At 45.4% G+C, this 16,685-nt stretch overlaps 1 protein-coding gene across 15 annotated transcripts in view; it reads right to left on the bottom strand.

The window, feature by feature from the left end:
- Positions 1 to 5,029: 5,029 nt before the first annotated feature.
- The window catches only part of auts2a (activator of transcription and developmental regulator AUTS2 a), a 316,198-nt gene continuing 304,542 nt past the window's right edge, over positions 5,030 to 16,685 (bottom strand). For 5 of the 15 annotated variants that reach the window (XM_039618431.1, XM_039618437.1, XM_039618443.1 and 2 more), the window contains 11 exons: positions 15,466 to 15,698; positions 14,426 to 14,470; positions 13,223 to 13,318; positions 13,056 to 13,127; positions 12,553 to 12,582; positions 12,064 to 12,135; positions 11,059 to 11,200; positions 8,913 to 8,993; positions 8,739 to 8,822; positions 8,253 to 8,505; positions 5,030 to 7,622 (listed from right to left, as the gene is read on the bottom strand). In XM_039618431.1, coding sequence (XP_039474365.1) covers positions 6,371 to 7,622; positions 8,253 to 8,505; positions 8,739 to 8,822; positions 8,913 to 8,993; positions 11,059 to 11,200; positions 12,064 to 12,135; positions 12,553 to 12,582; positions 13,056 to 13,127; positions 13,223 to 13,318; positions 14,426 to 14,470; positions 15,466 to 15,698 — 2,360 coding nt within the window. In that variant the 3' untranslated portion in view covers positions 5,030 to 6,370. The remainder of the gene's footprint in view (positions 7,623 to 8,252; positions 8,506 to 8,738; positions 8,823 to 8,912; positions 8,994 to 11,058; positions 11,201 to 12,063; positions 12,136 to 12,552; positions 12,583 to 13,055; positions 13,128 to 13,222; positions 13,319 to 14,425; positions 14,471 to 15,465; positions 15,699 to 16,685) is intronic. The other 10 variants (XM_039618434.1, XM_039618445.1, XM_039618433.1 and 7 more) reach the window with 9 other exon arrangements.

The raw sequence follows: 16,685 nt of genomic DNA, 5'->3' as shown, positions 1-16,685 counted from the left end.
ATTACTGCCCACAGAAAGCCTGAAATACTCTTTTCCCACCATTGCAGCAAACTGTCGTTCAGCTATTCAGACCTCTTATGTCCAACATGATAATGTTGGGAATCTATTAATCTCTCTGGTATGACCAGGCTGTGGATCCTCCTCTGACGCCTCATCTTCTCCTCACTATAAACAGAAGCTCTCACCAGCTCCACTGAGTGTGTGTAAGATCACATACGTCTGAAGATTTATGGTGATTTCCTTGGGTTCAGTGGAGGCCTGTATGCACTCTGCTCCAATTCAGCATTTATATATATGAGAGCAGCTCTTCCTCTTTTCATCTCATCCTTTGCAGATTTGTAATATTACCCCACCAAGCAGCTGTGTTACCATGCTGAAACGACTCACAGTGACAAACGAATGAACTCCTTTTTGAACAGGCTGAGCATTAAGTTAATCCTGAACCGACAGCTTCACTGGGCTCGTGTTTATAGGCTTTCTCTTCTTTTTTCTAAGCTGAGGAGTGAAAAACTAGGGGAACATTACCACTGAGAGTGGGATGCCTTTCCTTTTTTACAAACAGGAAAATATTTTTAGGAGCGACCGAGCCAAGTTTGTTTGGAGGTGATTAGAAGTGTTGTCAGCGGGGAGAAAATACTGAACCTTCCTATGTACTTCCCTTTTTTTGTAGGGGAAAAGGGTGACATGTTAGCCAGAGCCAGTGTGAGGTGCTACATAAGATTAAGACGATGTGGAGCTTGTATGATCAGGTGATGGGGAATGTGTGGTTCTCGGGTTGCTTTATTATTCTTATGAAATATGATCTTATTTCCCAGAGACTGGCTTTGTTTGCAGTAACACTGAGATATAGCACTGAGGCGTCAGATTCCTGTTTGCTGTGGGTTCAGGTACAAATACGGGTGTGCCTCCAGTTACGACACAGACAACTCTGTGTCGTAACTGGACGAGGACCGTCAGCCTGCTTAGTTTCTGTCATGTGTTTAAGCTCACAAAGGAAATAAATGTCAATCAAGGAGCGTCTGGCACGCAATGCTGCTCTTCAGGTTTGACAGCATGCATGACTGTCAGTGTTGAAGCAAATACCATTTGTGCATTGGTCAGAGGAAGCTGACCTAGGCAAACTGGTTCTCTGCTCGTGGGTTAGCGATGACAGGCAGTGTGTACTATCTGCTGTAGATGAGCCCTTTGTTGCTGCCTTTGTTTCACCTTGCAGTCCGTCAGTGTGCACTGACGCCACCTTGTGTTGAAAATTATATAAGCAGAGTTTTGTGGCCATCAGTGCAGAGGCGGGGACGCACAGGTCATACATGAGGCTTGTTTCAGTGCAGGTTCCAGCATTTACTCAGTGTTTTAAAGGAAGCGTCATTTCTAAACTCTGTGTTTGAATATTTGCAGATTGTTACTCAAAAAAGCAAAAGTATTAGATATTACTTGTTACTTGTTAAAGTAATGCGTTACTTTACTCATCCCCAAAGGTTGATTCTGTTCATCTGGACGTTTCAACTCAACGTTTTAAGCTCATCAGGAAGGCCAGCTCTGTTCTGGGATGCACCCTGGACCCAGTGCAGGTGGTGGGAGACAGAAGGACTCTGGCCAAAATAACATCTCTGATGGACAGAGTCTCCCACCCCATGCATGGAAATGCTGCTGAACTGCAGAGCTCCTTCAGTGACAGACTGCTGCATCCTCGATGCATGAAGGAGCGTTTCCGCAGGTCCTTCCTCCCTGCAGCTGTCAGACTGTACAATCAGAACTGCTCCCAACAATCACAGATGTTTACATCAGCGCTGTAACTGCAATAAGTTAATCAACCGATTCGCACTATAACCTGGGTTTGCCTCTTATCTGTAGTTATTTATATTTAATTTAATAACTGTACAGTACTCTGTTTATAGTAACCATTGTCCTTAATGTAAATATGTAAGAATAATTGTGTATGTTTCTGTTCTGTGTCCTGTGTACTGTTTGTTTGTATATGTGTCTTTCTGGCTGCTGTTACAACCAAATTTCCCCTTGTGGGACAATTAAAGGATTATTCTATTCTATTCTATTCTATTCTATTCTATTCTATTCAGTGGGAGAAACATTTGATAATCATCCAGGTGACTTCTTCAGTCTCAGCTGACTGCAGGTTTCAACCTTATAAACAGGACATTTGCATAATGACTGAAACCAGCACCACTGAAAATGCTGCGTCCAGATGAACAGAAGCAACTTTCGGGGATTCACCTACCTGGATGACTGAGCATGCATCAAGACGTTACTTTACCAAATTATCCCTACTTGTTACTTTTCTTCTGCGTTACTCCATGGTGTGGCCTGAAACCCGAAACACCTTCCTGTAACACACACACACACACACACACACACACACACACACACACACACACACACACACACACACACACACACACACACACACACACAAATCCCTATCCTACCTAGAAGTATTGGTAAATACCAGCCTTACATTTACTTTGGGTCACAGCAGAGGTTGCAGCACCACTACTTTACTGGATGCCAAATATTATAATATTTTCAGTATGTTGAAGTCACGTTTCTATCTCGTGAGCCAAATTCTTCATTTTTTATGCAGTTTTCATTTCCATATGAATTTGATTGTGATGCCAAGTAAACTAATTACTAAGTCATTTTACACTCTACTAATTAAAATAGGCCCACTTTGAGTTTTGATGGTCGAGCAGCATACTGGAAAAAAAACATTACTTGCACTTCCTACCAGCAACCCTGTTGATGCCAGCTTCATATTTGGAATTTGTTTTTCGGGAGTCTTAGTGAGGCAGCACATCAGCATTTTAAATTTAGCAGTTTTAGCAAGCAAAGCGAAAGAGCAGCGCTTACAAGAGGAAGGCGAGAGCAGTGTTGGGGTTTGTTCTCTAGTGTTGTTAGTCTGTACCTCGGGGTCTTAAGGTGACTGCAGCTGTGATTTGGTGCCATATAAATAAAACTGAGTTGAACTGTAACTCCTTGTAAGGCTAAACAAACAAAAACAAGACCTTTAGAAACCTCGAAGAGCTTTTCTTCAAGACCAGAGTCTGTCTCCTTGGAGGCAAAATATAAAGAAATGAGGTGTAGCTCAAGTCTTTTGGATATATATTTGACACGGCAACGTGTAGTTTATGTATAAATGTTAAACTTTACTGGCACACCCACATTTCCAAATTACCAGAATTGCCTGTTTGAACTTTAGTGATTGAAAACTGAAGACTGGGTCCTGGAAAGAGTTCAGATCAAACATTTTCTTCTTTTTAACTTTTGAAATCTGCCGTTTTGTGCGTACTGGTCTAGACGGCAGGATTAATGAGCACCCTCTGTTTGAAACCATAAAAATCACAGTGAGCTTATTAGCAGCCAGGTTTGCACAAAACAATGTTATGATTTGATGTAAATGTAGTTCAGACTGCAGGAGGTCGTTGGAGAGAAAGTGTTCTCAGCTGTTTTTCAGTTTAACAAGCAAAGTAAGAGTTTAATGTTGAGTCACTGTCAGGATTTCATCACATAAAACCTCTACATACTCTGCCATGTGTACACCACCGGAGCAGGTTTATTATGTCTTTGTTATCAGTCTGATAAAGAAATCACACCACAGGATCACATTTACCCTGAAGCCCATCAGACACCCTGCTGTCACACATCATTAATCACGAGCTTGGACCTAACAGCATCTCATTAAGCTTTTCTGAATCTTGATAACAACAAAATGCGCCCATGCTATCCTGTCTATGATATAGATGATATGAAGTCTTCAAGATTTCATGTTGGGAAACATAATCCTGAAATTGTTCCAAAATTTGTAGACATTTTTGCAGATTGCTGAAAATCTGCCCATTTTTACTGATGTGAGGCCAAGAAACCTCATTAGTTGCTAAATGTTCCTCCAGCTGTTTCTTTTTTGTACCGCTTACTTTTCCCCATCCAAACGTTTTTGAGACATGACGCTGTCATCAAATTCAAAATTTAAGTGGTCTCTAAAAACGGTCTCTTTTTAAACATTCGGTGTGTTTTCTTATGTTCTGTTGTGAATATGAGATTTGCAAACTGCTGCCTTCTGCTTTTATTGGCTGTTTCTGAAGCTTCTTAAATGTGAAGTTTTGCTTCTTTGATTTCTGTAAACTCTTGAACATAAAACACTATGCTTGGTCTGAAAATGCTGCAATCCCCTGCTGCATGTCTCCTTTTCACCTCACGATTTTTAAACAAATGATTCGAAAGATTTATTCTTGTAATGTACTTATTATTTTCTTCACTGCCTGTGAAACGACACAAATAGCCTGTCTGTGCTCTCTATGGGGGCTCTGGCTTCCTTCACCAGTCCAAAGACATCCATGTTAATTGGCTGTAGTAGATGTACGTGTGAGTTTGAATGTGTTGGTCCTGAGATATGGTTCAGGCTGGTTTATAGCCCGACCTCCAACCTCGCGTTACTTTGACAGTAGGTGTCAAACGGTAGCTGTTACGCAGAGTAATGGTTTGTTTAAAGAATTTCATCCACGCTATAAGAGTTCTTGTAGTTTGGCGCCCTCTGCTGGTCCAAAGGCTAAATTACCCCCATGCTGTGGCCCTATATCATTTCATGCGTGCAGGTCTGAGAGGAAAAGCAGTGTTGGTCCCGGGGGCAGGAGGCATTCACTTTGAGGAAATAAAAGCAGCCAATATTTCAGCCAGCAGTGATTGATGCACCCACGCGCCTCAGTGCCAAACATCAGACAGAGAAGGTGGCACGAACCTGTAGTTACTCAGTGTAATGCCAATAACTCTTGCATCTGCTCATGAATACACAATTCTGGGGTAAACATCAAGTTCTCTTCTCCGTCAGCAGGGATGTGACACGCTGTGGGTGACAGAGGATTAAAAGAATAAATATTGATGGCACACACAACCTGTAGCGCTATAAAAACACTTTGTTGGGTGAGAAGTGGGGCCAGGACACTTTATCCTCTATGGAAGGCGTCACATACGGTGTCTGTGCAGCGCACAAAGGCGGAGAAATAAACACCCAAACACGGGGTTAGTACACATTTTTTAATAACATGGCACAATTTACATAACACAAGTTTAAATGAGGAGCATGCTGAAGATTCAGTCGCTTCATTTTTTCTCATTGTACACGATCTAGAAAGACTTTTTTTCCCCTGTACATGGTAAACAGCAACAAAGGTTTCTCGTTGAACAATCTTTTTGCGATACGTATCGACTAACCACTATGGCTCGGGTGGACAATTTTATGTTGGATTAAAAAACACTGCACAACATGATATCACAGAGTTTGAAGCGCACAACTAAACCTTCAGTGGACTACTAAAATAGATCTCTGCTTGTTAGAAACAAACCGTCCATGGTTGAGACTTGCTTTTTTTGTATTTTGATTTTGTAGGTACAACAACTTAGGAAAGCACTTTAATACACTGTTTGACCAACAGAAGATTTTTTTATCCAAAACATGTACTTTACACTCCTCCGCTAGGGCTAATGTGCCGTCATGGTGTTTAATGCGCTGCATTCTCCCCAGAACAAGACTGGTGTTAACTGAGAGAACAACAAAAAATCCATCCACACATTTGTGCTGCTGGCTTTTTACATCACAATTTAATATTCAGTTCAATGGGATTGTCACCACACATTATTATAAGATAAAAATAATTTTGTTTTTCTTAAATGGGAATCTGAAACCCTGTGCGGATCAGTTAAAGCTCGCATCTGTCAGCACGGACGCAAAGTTAATGTCAAGTCTGCGTTGTGGAGAGAATACAGCCTGGTGTCCGTGAATGGTACACAGTGGCACGCAGTCAGTAGTGTTGAAGGCCAGCTTTCAGAAAGGGAACCGAGACATTTGTTGCATAGTTGAATCTGGGGATCTGGTACAATGCGAATCACCTGCGTCAACCAAACGAAAAAGAAATTGCAAAAGCACATTCTGAATCATACTCCTGTATTTACATCTGTCAAAGTAAAGCTTTCGAAACACTCTTTTGCATATTTGTACCATGAATTTGAATCCGTACAGGGCGAGCACAGCGACTGTACACATTATCTACACACTCAGTGCTAAAGTACCTGTACAATCCAAAGTTGCTCATTCTGACTCCACATCACTTTTCTATACAAGAGAAAGAATGCACACGGAAAGCTGGAGCAAAACGGGAAAACAAAATCTCTGAAAAAAGCTTTTTTTTGTTCCATGATTATTGTCTCTTTGTAGTTTTATACAAAAACGATTCATCGCATGGGCATCTGTGTGCCCACATAAATTATTCACAGCTATGTTACAGTCTTGCTTTGCCAAAGCTAAGTGCTTGGTTGTGAGTTCAGTGTTGGTGAGGCACGGGGCTGCAGGGGCTGCAGGGGCTGCTCACCGCGCCTCGATGTCTTTGTGAGCCGGTCTGTCTCTGATATCTGTGCCCAGGGGAGTAGTCCGTCTGGGCGAGCCGGGCCGGGCGCCCAGTGTGGGAATGAGTGGGGGCGGTGCACTCAGAGACGCGGTGGGTGGCGTTTTGTTCAGGATACCATTCTGATGGGCGGTGGCTGCAGCGGCGGCGGCGGCTGCTGCTGCCGCTGCGGCCGAGGGGCTCACCCTGGAGTAGTGCATGCCAGCGAGCCCGGGGGCCATGAGGCCCGGGGCAGGGTGGGGGAGGTGTCCGTCGAGGGCAGGATGGTGCACCGTGGGGTGGAGGCGCCCGTGTTCGTAGTCCTCTCGGAGCATGTTGAGGCGATCGCGCTCCTCCAGATGGGCGCGCTCCTGTTCCCTCCTCTGCTCCAGGGCCAGGGGGTGGGCGTGGTCGCGATTAAAGTCATGAGGCTCGCGGTCCCTGTAGGAGCGCTCTGCCTCGTACAGGCGCGGCCCTGCCAACCGGTGCAGAGGATCGTTCCTCAGCAGCAGGTCCCTGGCCAAAGGGTCTCGCCTGTGAATGTCCAGGCCCCTGTAGGGGTCTCTCATTGGGTCCCAGTGGAAGGAAGGGTAGGGGAATCTGTCAGCTCCTGGGATGGGACTGATACCCATAAAGGGCGCCACGACTCGAGTTCTCTCTAGGCTGCTGATGCTGTTGATGGGGTGGACACCGGGCATGCCCATGGACACAGGCACTGAGGAGGGAGGGTGGAGATTTGGGGTGGAGGACGCCTGTTGCAGGTGCTCACTGGCCCTCTCTGTGCCTCCATCCTGCTCCTCCTTCCTCTCCTCCTTTACTTTCACCTCACTGCTCTTCTTCTGGTGCTCATATGGCAGCTCCACCTTCTTCTCCAGGACATCCCTCGTCAGGCCACCGTTGGGACGTTCCAAGCTGGTCTGCCGGACATAGGGTGACGCCGATCCTCTGTTTGACATTTTGTCCTCCGACGTTCGGCCGTCATGGATGACAGGCGTGTCCTTGTCACTGTGCTGGCTGTCCTTGAGCTTGTGGTCGTCGGTGCCGTTGTCTTTCCAGGAATCCGAGTGTTCCCTTTCCCTCTCTTTGGCCTTGTTCTCCTTCTCCCTCTGAGGCTCTCCAGAAGCAGGTGGCAGGTGGTTCCTGTGGTGCTCAGGAGGTCGACTGTGGCTAAGAAGGCTGATTGGATTGACGGGGACCGGAGACGGATGGCTTGGATGACGCTTTTCAACAGAGTCCCTACAGGCACAAACAAGGTTATGAGAGTTTTACGTTTGGATTTAGTTAAATAACTGTACAGAGAAAAAAACATCTTATGGAAAATCATGATTATGTAAAACATACAGGAAACATCTTTAATTTAAGCCTTTGTCAATCTGCTTATCACCACCTGCCTGATGCTGCTGCTGTCTTGTCTACATGACTCTGACTCAGCTAAATTCAATGCTGCTGCTAATTAATGAGCATCCTTTAATAATAATTATGAAAACCAGCACTGAAACTAATAAAGTGAAACTGAATTCATAACTCCACTGAGATCAGTGCAGTTGTACTCCAAAGAAGAGTTAGCTCAGTAGTTAAAGTACTGCTTTAAATCACAATGTAAACATGTTTTTAAAGTCCAGCTGATGACCCAGAAAGGCTGGTTAACCAGAGTCCTGACAGCAGCCACTTTAGCTGATCACCCCTCCTCCTCCTGTACGCCACACGAGTAGCTGTTATCAAATATGGGCGATGCTAACCTTTTCCTCTCTCCTCTCCCCAGCAGGAGCACAAGCGCGCTGATCTTTTCTTCATTAAACTGTCACTTTGTTGCACTCACACAATGAACACACTACTCATGTAGTTGTTACATTGTTCACCACCCACCTGTCCTTGTCCTCTTTACTGCCCAACGAGTCCCGTTTGTCAGAGTCTCGGTCCCTCTCGTGTGAGCTCACCGACGCGCTCCTCTCAGACTCTCCGGGTTTCAGCCAGGGTGGCGGCGTGGGGAACGAAGGTGGCGTGCGATGCAGGCGGTTCCACGGCTCCTGGTGGCTGTTGTTACTGCTGCTGTTGAAGTGCTGCGGCGCGTTTGGGCCATCTTTGTGGCCAAACACCGAGTTGGCCGCTGTTAGGGATTCAACACGTGGAAAAACATGGAACGCAAGTTAAATGCGTATCTCTGCTGATCCTCATACGCAGGGAGCATTACAAACAGTGAGAGGATTACTCCACCTAAACTACAGGTGGGCGACTAATTTTCCCGAGGGACCACACGAGAAACTGTGACATGGTTCTGTGAGCCTCCACAGCAGTCACAGTTTCTCATGTGGCCACTCCCGAGCAAGTTTCTTTCTTAAGGCTGAAACTCACTTAGTGCTGGATTTCCCAATCCCCCGAAGGCCGACGAACTGAGAGATCCCAGTCCTCCAAACGATGGAGGTCTACTGAAAGGCTCTGGGAGAAGACACAGCATGTTAGTGCTGATGCAATCAACACCCTCGTTTTGGATCGGTCAGACTGAGATGAAATGAAGCGTGCTGTTACCTAAATGAGATGCTGGAGGAAGAAAGTTTCCAGGATGGTGGGGTGGATGGCCAAAGGGAGCTGCAGATGGGTGCGTAGGACCTGAGGAGGAGGATAACCACAGACTGTAATATCAGCAAAAGTAAGTGTTAACTGGTCAACCGGTGAACTCTTTCTGGAGCTGTCAGTAAGAGCCAATCGATAAATAATTAGTATTTTAAAAACTTTAACTGTTAAATTCGCCCACATGAGAGCATTAAGTAAAAGACTTCAGAAAAACGTCCTTCAGTATTTTTGTGCAGACAAAAGCATCTGTAAAATAAAGAACTTATGAGTCGACTGTAGATTTCAGGTACAGCGATTAAAGCAGCAGTGATGCTGCTGTTAGTATGAGATTAATTGCATTTAATGATACTGTGCATAGCAAACAAGGAGAATCAGCTGAAAGCTCCAGAAAGATTTGAGACTTTTCTTATACGACTTTGGCCCTGAGAGCTCCACACAAAGACAAACAGGCTGAGGACAGATATCACTCAGATGTTGTGGGGACAATGACTACGATCTAAGTTGTTACATATCGCTGCACAAATCTGCTGCCCAGATGACTTATTGTACAGCCTGATCATGCTCTCCCAGATGATCAGCTTTAACTCAGCTTGGTCCCTGTTGGTGTAACTAATGAGGATAAAGCCAGCTAGTTATCCCAAGATTATTTGCACTAGAAGGCTAAAAGTAAGCAAGCAGAAAGCTGCAATGCTTACAGCTTTACAACTTTTGGGATTAATAAAAGATTGAAGTGTATAAAAACAGTTTTCTCAGGGCTCTATGCAGTGAGTACACCGGTCTGCAGACTAAGCACCTCCCTTACTTCTAAATGAATTAACAGCACCCAGATACTGATAATCAAATTCACTTTAATTTCTGATCATCGGTTTGTGTTAGCACCTCTATGAAAACACTCAGGTGTGTTAATAAAATGCCACAATCTTCCCAGGAGATGACACAAAGCTGCAGGCCTCTGTTAGCATGCTAAATGCTACACAGTATTACAGTATAGTTAGAAAGAATGAACAAGTGTGGCTTATTTGGACAGAGTGCAAGGAGACAGCTTGGCCTCTTTAAAGTGAACATGGCAGAATGGCGAATGTTTGAAATGACGTCCGAGTCCTTCAGACAGACGAGACTAAAACAGGCGTTTGGCCCTAATGCACAGACCAAACACTGCAGAGAGTCCCGGGAAAACGTTGCTTTTTTCCTGCTGTTTTGTCGTATCTCATCTTTAGTAAAGATATTGTCTTCATTTGTTGGTGTTTTGTCCAGTTGCAGCATCGGACATGATGACAAACTGACATTTTGGGACACTGACGCAGAGCCAAATAAGTAATAGTAGCAGAGGGGGGCGTTGTGGTAGTTTAATGACCTAATCTTGGGATAGTTAAGCTAAACTCAGGAATTACACACACTGCCTGGAAAACTGTCATTGTTATGTCTTGGTGATACTTGGCTAGTTACAGGCTGAGCAAAGCAAACCCTGCGCTCTGCTCTGCTGACTGAAGCAGTTTAATAACCAGATCCAACATCTTCTTATCTGCAGTCTGTGGATACCCAGAACCAAACGTGCACCTGGAGACTTAAACTACACCAGGAGCACCAGAGACGACTTTACTAACCCAAAGTGTGACTTTGGAAAATGGAAGCAATTAAAGGTCTGCCTGTATTTAACAGCAAGCGGGGACCTTGTTGACATCACTAAAACCCATTTCATGGACTAATCGAATATCCTCTGCTTTCTCAAAGTGTTCCTCTAAGAGGCACGTTGGATGACCTGTTCGTTCCCTCTGATTTGTGTGTTTTGTTGTCACATGCTCATGGCTGTTTTAAACATGATGCATGTAAATGTTTCATATACAGGAGCTAAGCGTGGGTCAGTATGAGTGAACGTGGAGAGCTACGACAGTGTCCAGAAACAGAAACAGAAAGTCAGAGATTGACCCAACAGCTCCAACTTAGAGAAAGGTGAGATATATTTATGTTTACTCTGGTGGAGATCATTCTGTCGGGTTTGCCGATTTCACTCGCTCACTACAGACGATGCTAGCTCTGCAGGACTGACTGCTGCTGAATATGAGAGGCTGCCACTGATCAATCGGACAACTGATGCACTCACCTGCAGCGGAGAAAAGCGTGGCGGGCCGTGCCAAGTCGCTGGGGTGATGGATAGCGCCAAAGAGGCTGGGGCCCGGGGGTCGACTCAGAAACTCGGGCTTGAGGCCGAAGTCTAGCTTGTGAGGGTCGACCTGCATCTGCTGCTGAAAGACGCCAGAGGTACAGAGAGAAACATGTAAAACCTCTCTATGCAAGGCTGAGCTATCAGTGGGTATTGAACAGGTGAATAATGAAGAGTGTGTCATGGTTCTGGGTCCTTTGGACCCAGCATTTTGTGTTTCTTGTGTTTTTGTGACCTTTTGTGTTATGGTTTATTATTCTTAGTGGTAGTCCTGAGATTATTCTATGCTAACCTTTGCCCTCCGCGGCCCCTTCTGTGCGTCTGTGTTTATATAGTTGTGTGAGTTCTTGTGCCGTGTTTTCCCTCCTTGTGTTTTATCCCATCACGTTTAAGTTTGCCCAAGCCCGTCTCGTCTGCCTCTCCTCCTTCCTGTTTTATTGTGAAGGTCTCGTGTTACCATGTTCGTTCTGTTCAGTTTTGCTTCCCCCGTCTCGTTATGGTTATTCGTGTTCTCCGTGTGTCCTCACTTCCCTCGTTATCCTTCTGTATATTTATGTCAGCGTCTCCCTCATGGCTGTCTCTCACCCTGTGTGTTATTAATCTCTGTCTCTCTTCCACAGCATGTCTTTATCCTGTCTTCCTTCTCTCATCCCAACCAATCACAGCAGATGGCCCCGCCCCTCCCTGAGCCTGATTCAGCCGGAGGTTTCTTCCTGTTAAAAGGGAGTTTTTCCTTCCCACTGTCGCCAAAGTGCTTGCTCATAGGGGGTCATATGATTGTTTTTTGTTTTGTTTTTTTGTAGGGTCTACCTTACATTATAAAGCGCCTCGAGGCGACTGTTGTTGTATAAGTAAAACTGAATTGAACTGGACTTTGCTAAACTGACCCAGTATTACGTCCAGCTTTGGCCACACTGTGTTAGGAGGGATTAAATGAGTCCTCACCTTTACTTTCTGTTGGTGGTGGTATATCTGCCAGGCAATATGGACATGCATGGCACACCACTTCCCTGGTTTCTGTAAGAACAAGAAAATTAATTTAATTAAGAACAAGAAAAAAAAATGGTGTGACTAAAAAACACAGTGTCAACTAATCAATACGGCACCATGACTACTGATCACATATTAAAAGGCTAAGAAAGAAATTCCTCTGTCAAAAAAAGACCTGGTACATGCAAACGTAGGTGTGCTGAATGAACGATGCACATGCTGGCGTGTGACAGCGAGGCGACAGATAGAAGTCACTGTCGGCCATCTGACAAGTTTCACAACGCACGGGCTGCAGCGTTCTTCAAAATGAGCCCCGTAAATGGGTACACTCAACCCCCATTTAATTAAAGACACTATCAACTCCATTAGCAAAGACCCGTCAAGGCATCGCAGTGATTATTGTGTGTGAGGGAGCAGGAGACACTGCAGGGAGCGAGCACTCACCCTGAGAATCGGCCGAAACGGATCCGTTAGCTTCAGGAAGGAGGGGGGTGGGGGTGGGGGGGAGAACATGAATTATTTTGCTGTCAGTCAAATCATTTCTAATTAGTCCTTGTGTGTAGCATTCATTACGAACCAAATTAAAATGTCAAACTGTTCACTTTAAAATGAAGCGTTTCGGGGTAATTAACACTCGGGTGTTTAAACGCGTTCCTCCTGCGCGGCCTTCTGCAAACAAATACGGCAGCTGAGAGGAAGACACGCTGACACGTCTGTCAATCTACGACTCACCGCTGATCAATAGATCAGAAATAGACTCTGTGTGGTAAATTATTCATATATATTTTAATGCATTTTTAACATTTCCTCTGAATTTCAACACTATCTGTATGAGAGCAGCTTGCTTGCTGAGGCTGCTGCTAATGTGGATCCTAATAAAGCAAACCTATGGAGCCTGTACAGCCCAGTCTCCTGGTGCACGGTGGGTGGCGTGCACGTGCTCTTACCCTGGGGTCCTTCTGTAAGAACGTGTGTGGGACGGCTCCGGGTCTTGTGGAAACATCCAGTGGATTAGAGGTCTGGAGAGAAGCAGACACAGATTGAAAAATGATTCCCTGTATGTAACTCGCCCCCTCCCGGCTAGTCTATCCGTGGGTGTGTGGTGGTGTCTCACCTTGGGCTGAAAGGCCCCCTGCAGCGAGCTGAAGGGCCCGGTTGGGGGGATGACAGGGGGAAGGCCAGACATGGCTGGTGGGTAGGAGTGGAAGAGCTGAAAGAAGAAAAGAGCGAGAGGAGGCGTGAGGACGATTCGGTCTATCGGTGAAATGCAGCTTTATGAGTCAGTCTAAACAGAGCAAGCGGTTTGTGGTGGTGTTTAAACCTCGCCGTTTAATCGCAATGACTGCTTAGTTACAAATGATTGCCTACGTGTTACACAAACTGCTTGTTTATCGAATATTCACTGCTTGTTCCCGCTGGATTTAAATCAGGAGGAGAAAAAAACCTCCTTTGATATGAAAAGCAGAATGTTGTAATACACGCAAAACACAAGTAAGTCAAACAAGCGCTCAAGGCTTTCATAAATGTATCCGTATGTAGAGAAACAGATATGCAATCATCTGCTTTGCATAATTGTCCCTAACAGTCATATTAGCCAAAGTAACGTGTGCATGTTTGGCAAACATGCTTGCATTGCTGCAGTCGTGCATTGGAATTCTTTAAAGCTGGACTCGAGGGTGTGCTGCAAGCTTTTTAAATGCAACTCCACTCCTCTTGTGCACCAAGTATTAAGATGTCACTATGTTTTATAGAGAGGGAATGCTTTCAGCGTGTTTGCCGGGACCATTATACCAGCGGGGGAAAAAACAAAAAAAGATGAAGCACTTAAAAACAAACTAGGAACCAGGGTCGATCTGAATACAAATAGGTTTTTATGATAGTAAAATCTGCCTCCTAGCTATCGAGGACAAATCAGTTTAATAGTCTGTAGAAGAAGCACACTAGGCAGAAGCACACTCTGAAAATCTCAGCGAAACGGTAGGACGGTGAGTCCAGTGTTTGAAATCATTTGCTTTTATTGAATAATAATTTTGAGGACGCCACTGCTGGTGACTGGAAAAAAGGAAATAAGCGAGACAGAGAGGTAACATAGCAACTGTGTTTATCATCACATGCACACAGTAAATGTTAAACTCCAGGATTTAACATTAATCACATCATTAGCTACGGCCGAAGGATGACATGGAGCAGTAGCCGTTAGGAAGCAGATGAATGAAAGCCACACACAAAACAGCACGGTGCATGGGCTGAAATGGCAAAATGGCCAAGCAACAAATGGCTCTGAAGCTGGAAGCCAGTACGCAGTAGAGAAACTCACACTGTGTCTGTAGAAGGGGTCGACTTTTGTTGGATATTTGTCAAACTGTAGGAGAAATGAAACAGAGCTAAGTACAAAGATGTCGACAAGAGATGACAACCTAGGATTGGCCTCTTTTGTTTCAGGCCAACACACAAAAAAACATCACAAACTGCATTTAAAACTGGAAATATGATTTAAGATCTAAGATGTCTACCGAGCGGGATCCAAGTTCAACCACTCCCCACGCCACAATGTTTTCATCCTCCCCCGTTTCCTGATCATCTGAAGACCTTGTAAACTAGCATGAGCTGGCTCTCATTTGGTTGGCTTTTAGTGGTGCGGCGCAGGCTCAGGGCGAACATTTCCACAGTCAAGACTAAACACTGCAGCCATAAAGAGCCTTTTTATGGCCTCATTAGCTGTCAGAGGCCTCGCTATGCTGCCTTTGAGGTATCATCAGAGCCAGGCGAAACCTCTGTGGGTCAGGCAGTTACAAATGCGTATGTGTTTGTGAGAGTTTTAGGTTCAGGCACCCATTGCCTGTGGTTCTCTCCCAAACTGCGCGGCTCTTAATGCAATACATTTGCCAGTAATGAAAACCCCCAAATGGGACCAAATGATGTCATTAAAATCAGAATGAATTAAGTGTATTATGTTCTGAAAGCTGCCTCTGAAGTTAACATGCTCCAGGGCAAGTTATTGCCAATTTAGAAAATAACAGCGTTCAAGTCTGGAGTCTCAGCGTATGCCAGAGAAAACACTAGAAAGGCTTTGTGGGAGAATAAAGGCATCGCTGTGGCGTGGACGGACGCGCACGGTCATCGTTGAACGGCCGCCACAGAAACCCGCAGGTCCCCACGGCGTGCCGCTCTCACACATGTCAGGCTGAGTATTTAAAAAATCAAATACGAAGTCTTTGCTGTCCCAAACCGCAACGCGAAAACACTTTTTGGTGCCATAGCCGCCCACCGCTGCGCACATGTAAAAGTCATTACGAGAACATAGACCCCCCCGCCCACCGCCCCAACCCAACACAGGTGTGTTCTACTTATCCTCACATTTCTGGCAGGGGTACGCACCATGGGCGGTGCTGGGGTGGGCATGATGGCGTGTGGGAAGGGCGTGAAGGTGTGCTGGTGGGTGTGCTGGTGGGTGTGTTGGTGCTGATGCTGGTGCTGATGCTGGTGGAACTCAGTGCGCAGGTACGGCGGGGGGCCGAGCGAGGCACCGCGGTCGGCGCTCTGGGACGCCAGGAAACGGGTGTTGAGCTCTTGGCGCAGAAGGTCTTGCTCTGTAGAGAAGAGGGCGGAGCATTAGGACAGCAGAGCGCTATTAGCAATTAGAGCCGCAGACTCTGTCAAATAACCCTCATCTAAGAACTTAAATACATTTCTCTTTAATTAAGACCCCCTGCAGGCCGTCCAGCTGTAGGTCACACGCAGACCCCTGGAGGACCTCGCGCTCCCGTGTGAGAGCTCTGTATGTCATCAAAATAAGAAGCCAAGCTGTCAAAAAAGGAAACAAGCAGGAAATGGTTGTGATTACCAGCGTGTCATTTTCACTTGAAGTGAAGCTCGACATGATTAGAACAGTCTGACTGCTGGAACTGTCAAAATGTGGCGATTTGATACACTCGAGCCCTCTGAGAGCGCCGCTCGGTTTTTTCTAATAACCTTTGTGAAGAATGGATTTCGAGTAATCATTGGCTTTTCTTCTAAATTCAACAAAACCTGGCTTGAGAGATTATATCTCCTCCAGAGTAACCTTATCCTTCCTATTCCACAGTGGCTCGCTACAATATTTTCTGCATTCGTTTCAGGCTTTATTGGGCTGGGAGCGGCGCTGGAATTTTCTCTTCATAAAAATTTCATTAGTATCTTTGGAAAAAATCCAGCTCGCTCCGTCCCGTATTGACCAAATTGATTTGTTGCACATGATTGCCGTTCCAGGTGAAAATGGACGTTCTGGGAATGTTGCTAGAGGCGCCCTCCCCCCGCCCCTCGTCTTCTTCCCCGGACTGACCCTGACATTTAGCTTGACAGCACCGCGCAGAAATGTGCACAGGGTCTGTGATCGCTCTTGTAATGTGTGCAGACCGAGAGCGTGAACTTGAACTGTCCACACAACTATAAACACACAAAGCGACGGCATGAAGTGCATGTGGATCATCTTGGATGTGGTTGCTTGTTTCTTTAAATAATTACCGGGGCAGCGTTTGCATCTCTGCGTATCGAATGCTTTAAAATGAAATGCCGCTCTGCGTCCATCATTCATTATG

Source organism: Oreochromis aureus, linkage group 10, assembly GCF_013358895.1.
Source record: "Oreochromis aureus strain Israel breed Guangdong linkage group 10, ZZ_aureus, whole genome shotgun sequence".
Classification (NCBI taxonomy): Eukaryota; Metazoa; Chordata; class Actinopteri; order Cichliformes; family Cichlidae; genus Oreochromis; species Oreochromis aureus.
Note: the sequence above shows the minus strand (reverse complement) of the source record. Positions and strands in the feature narration are given on the sequence as shown.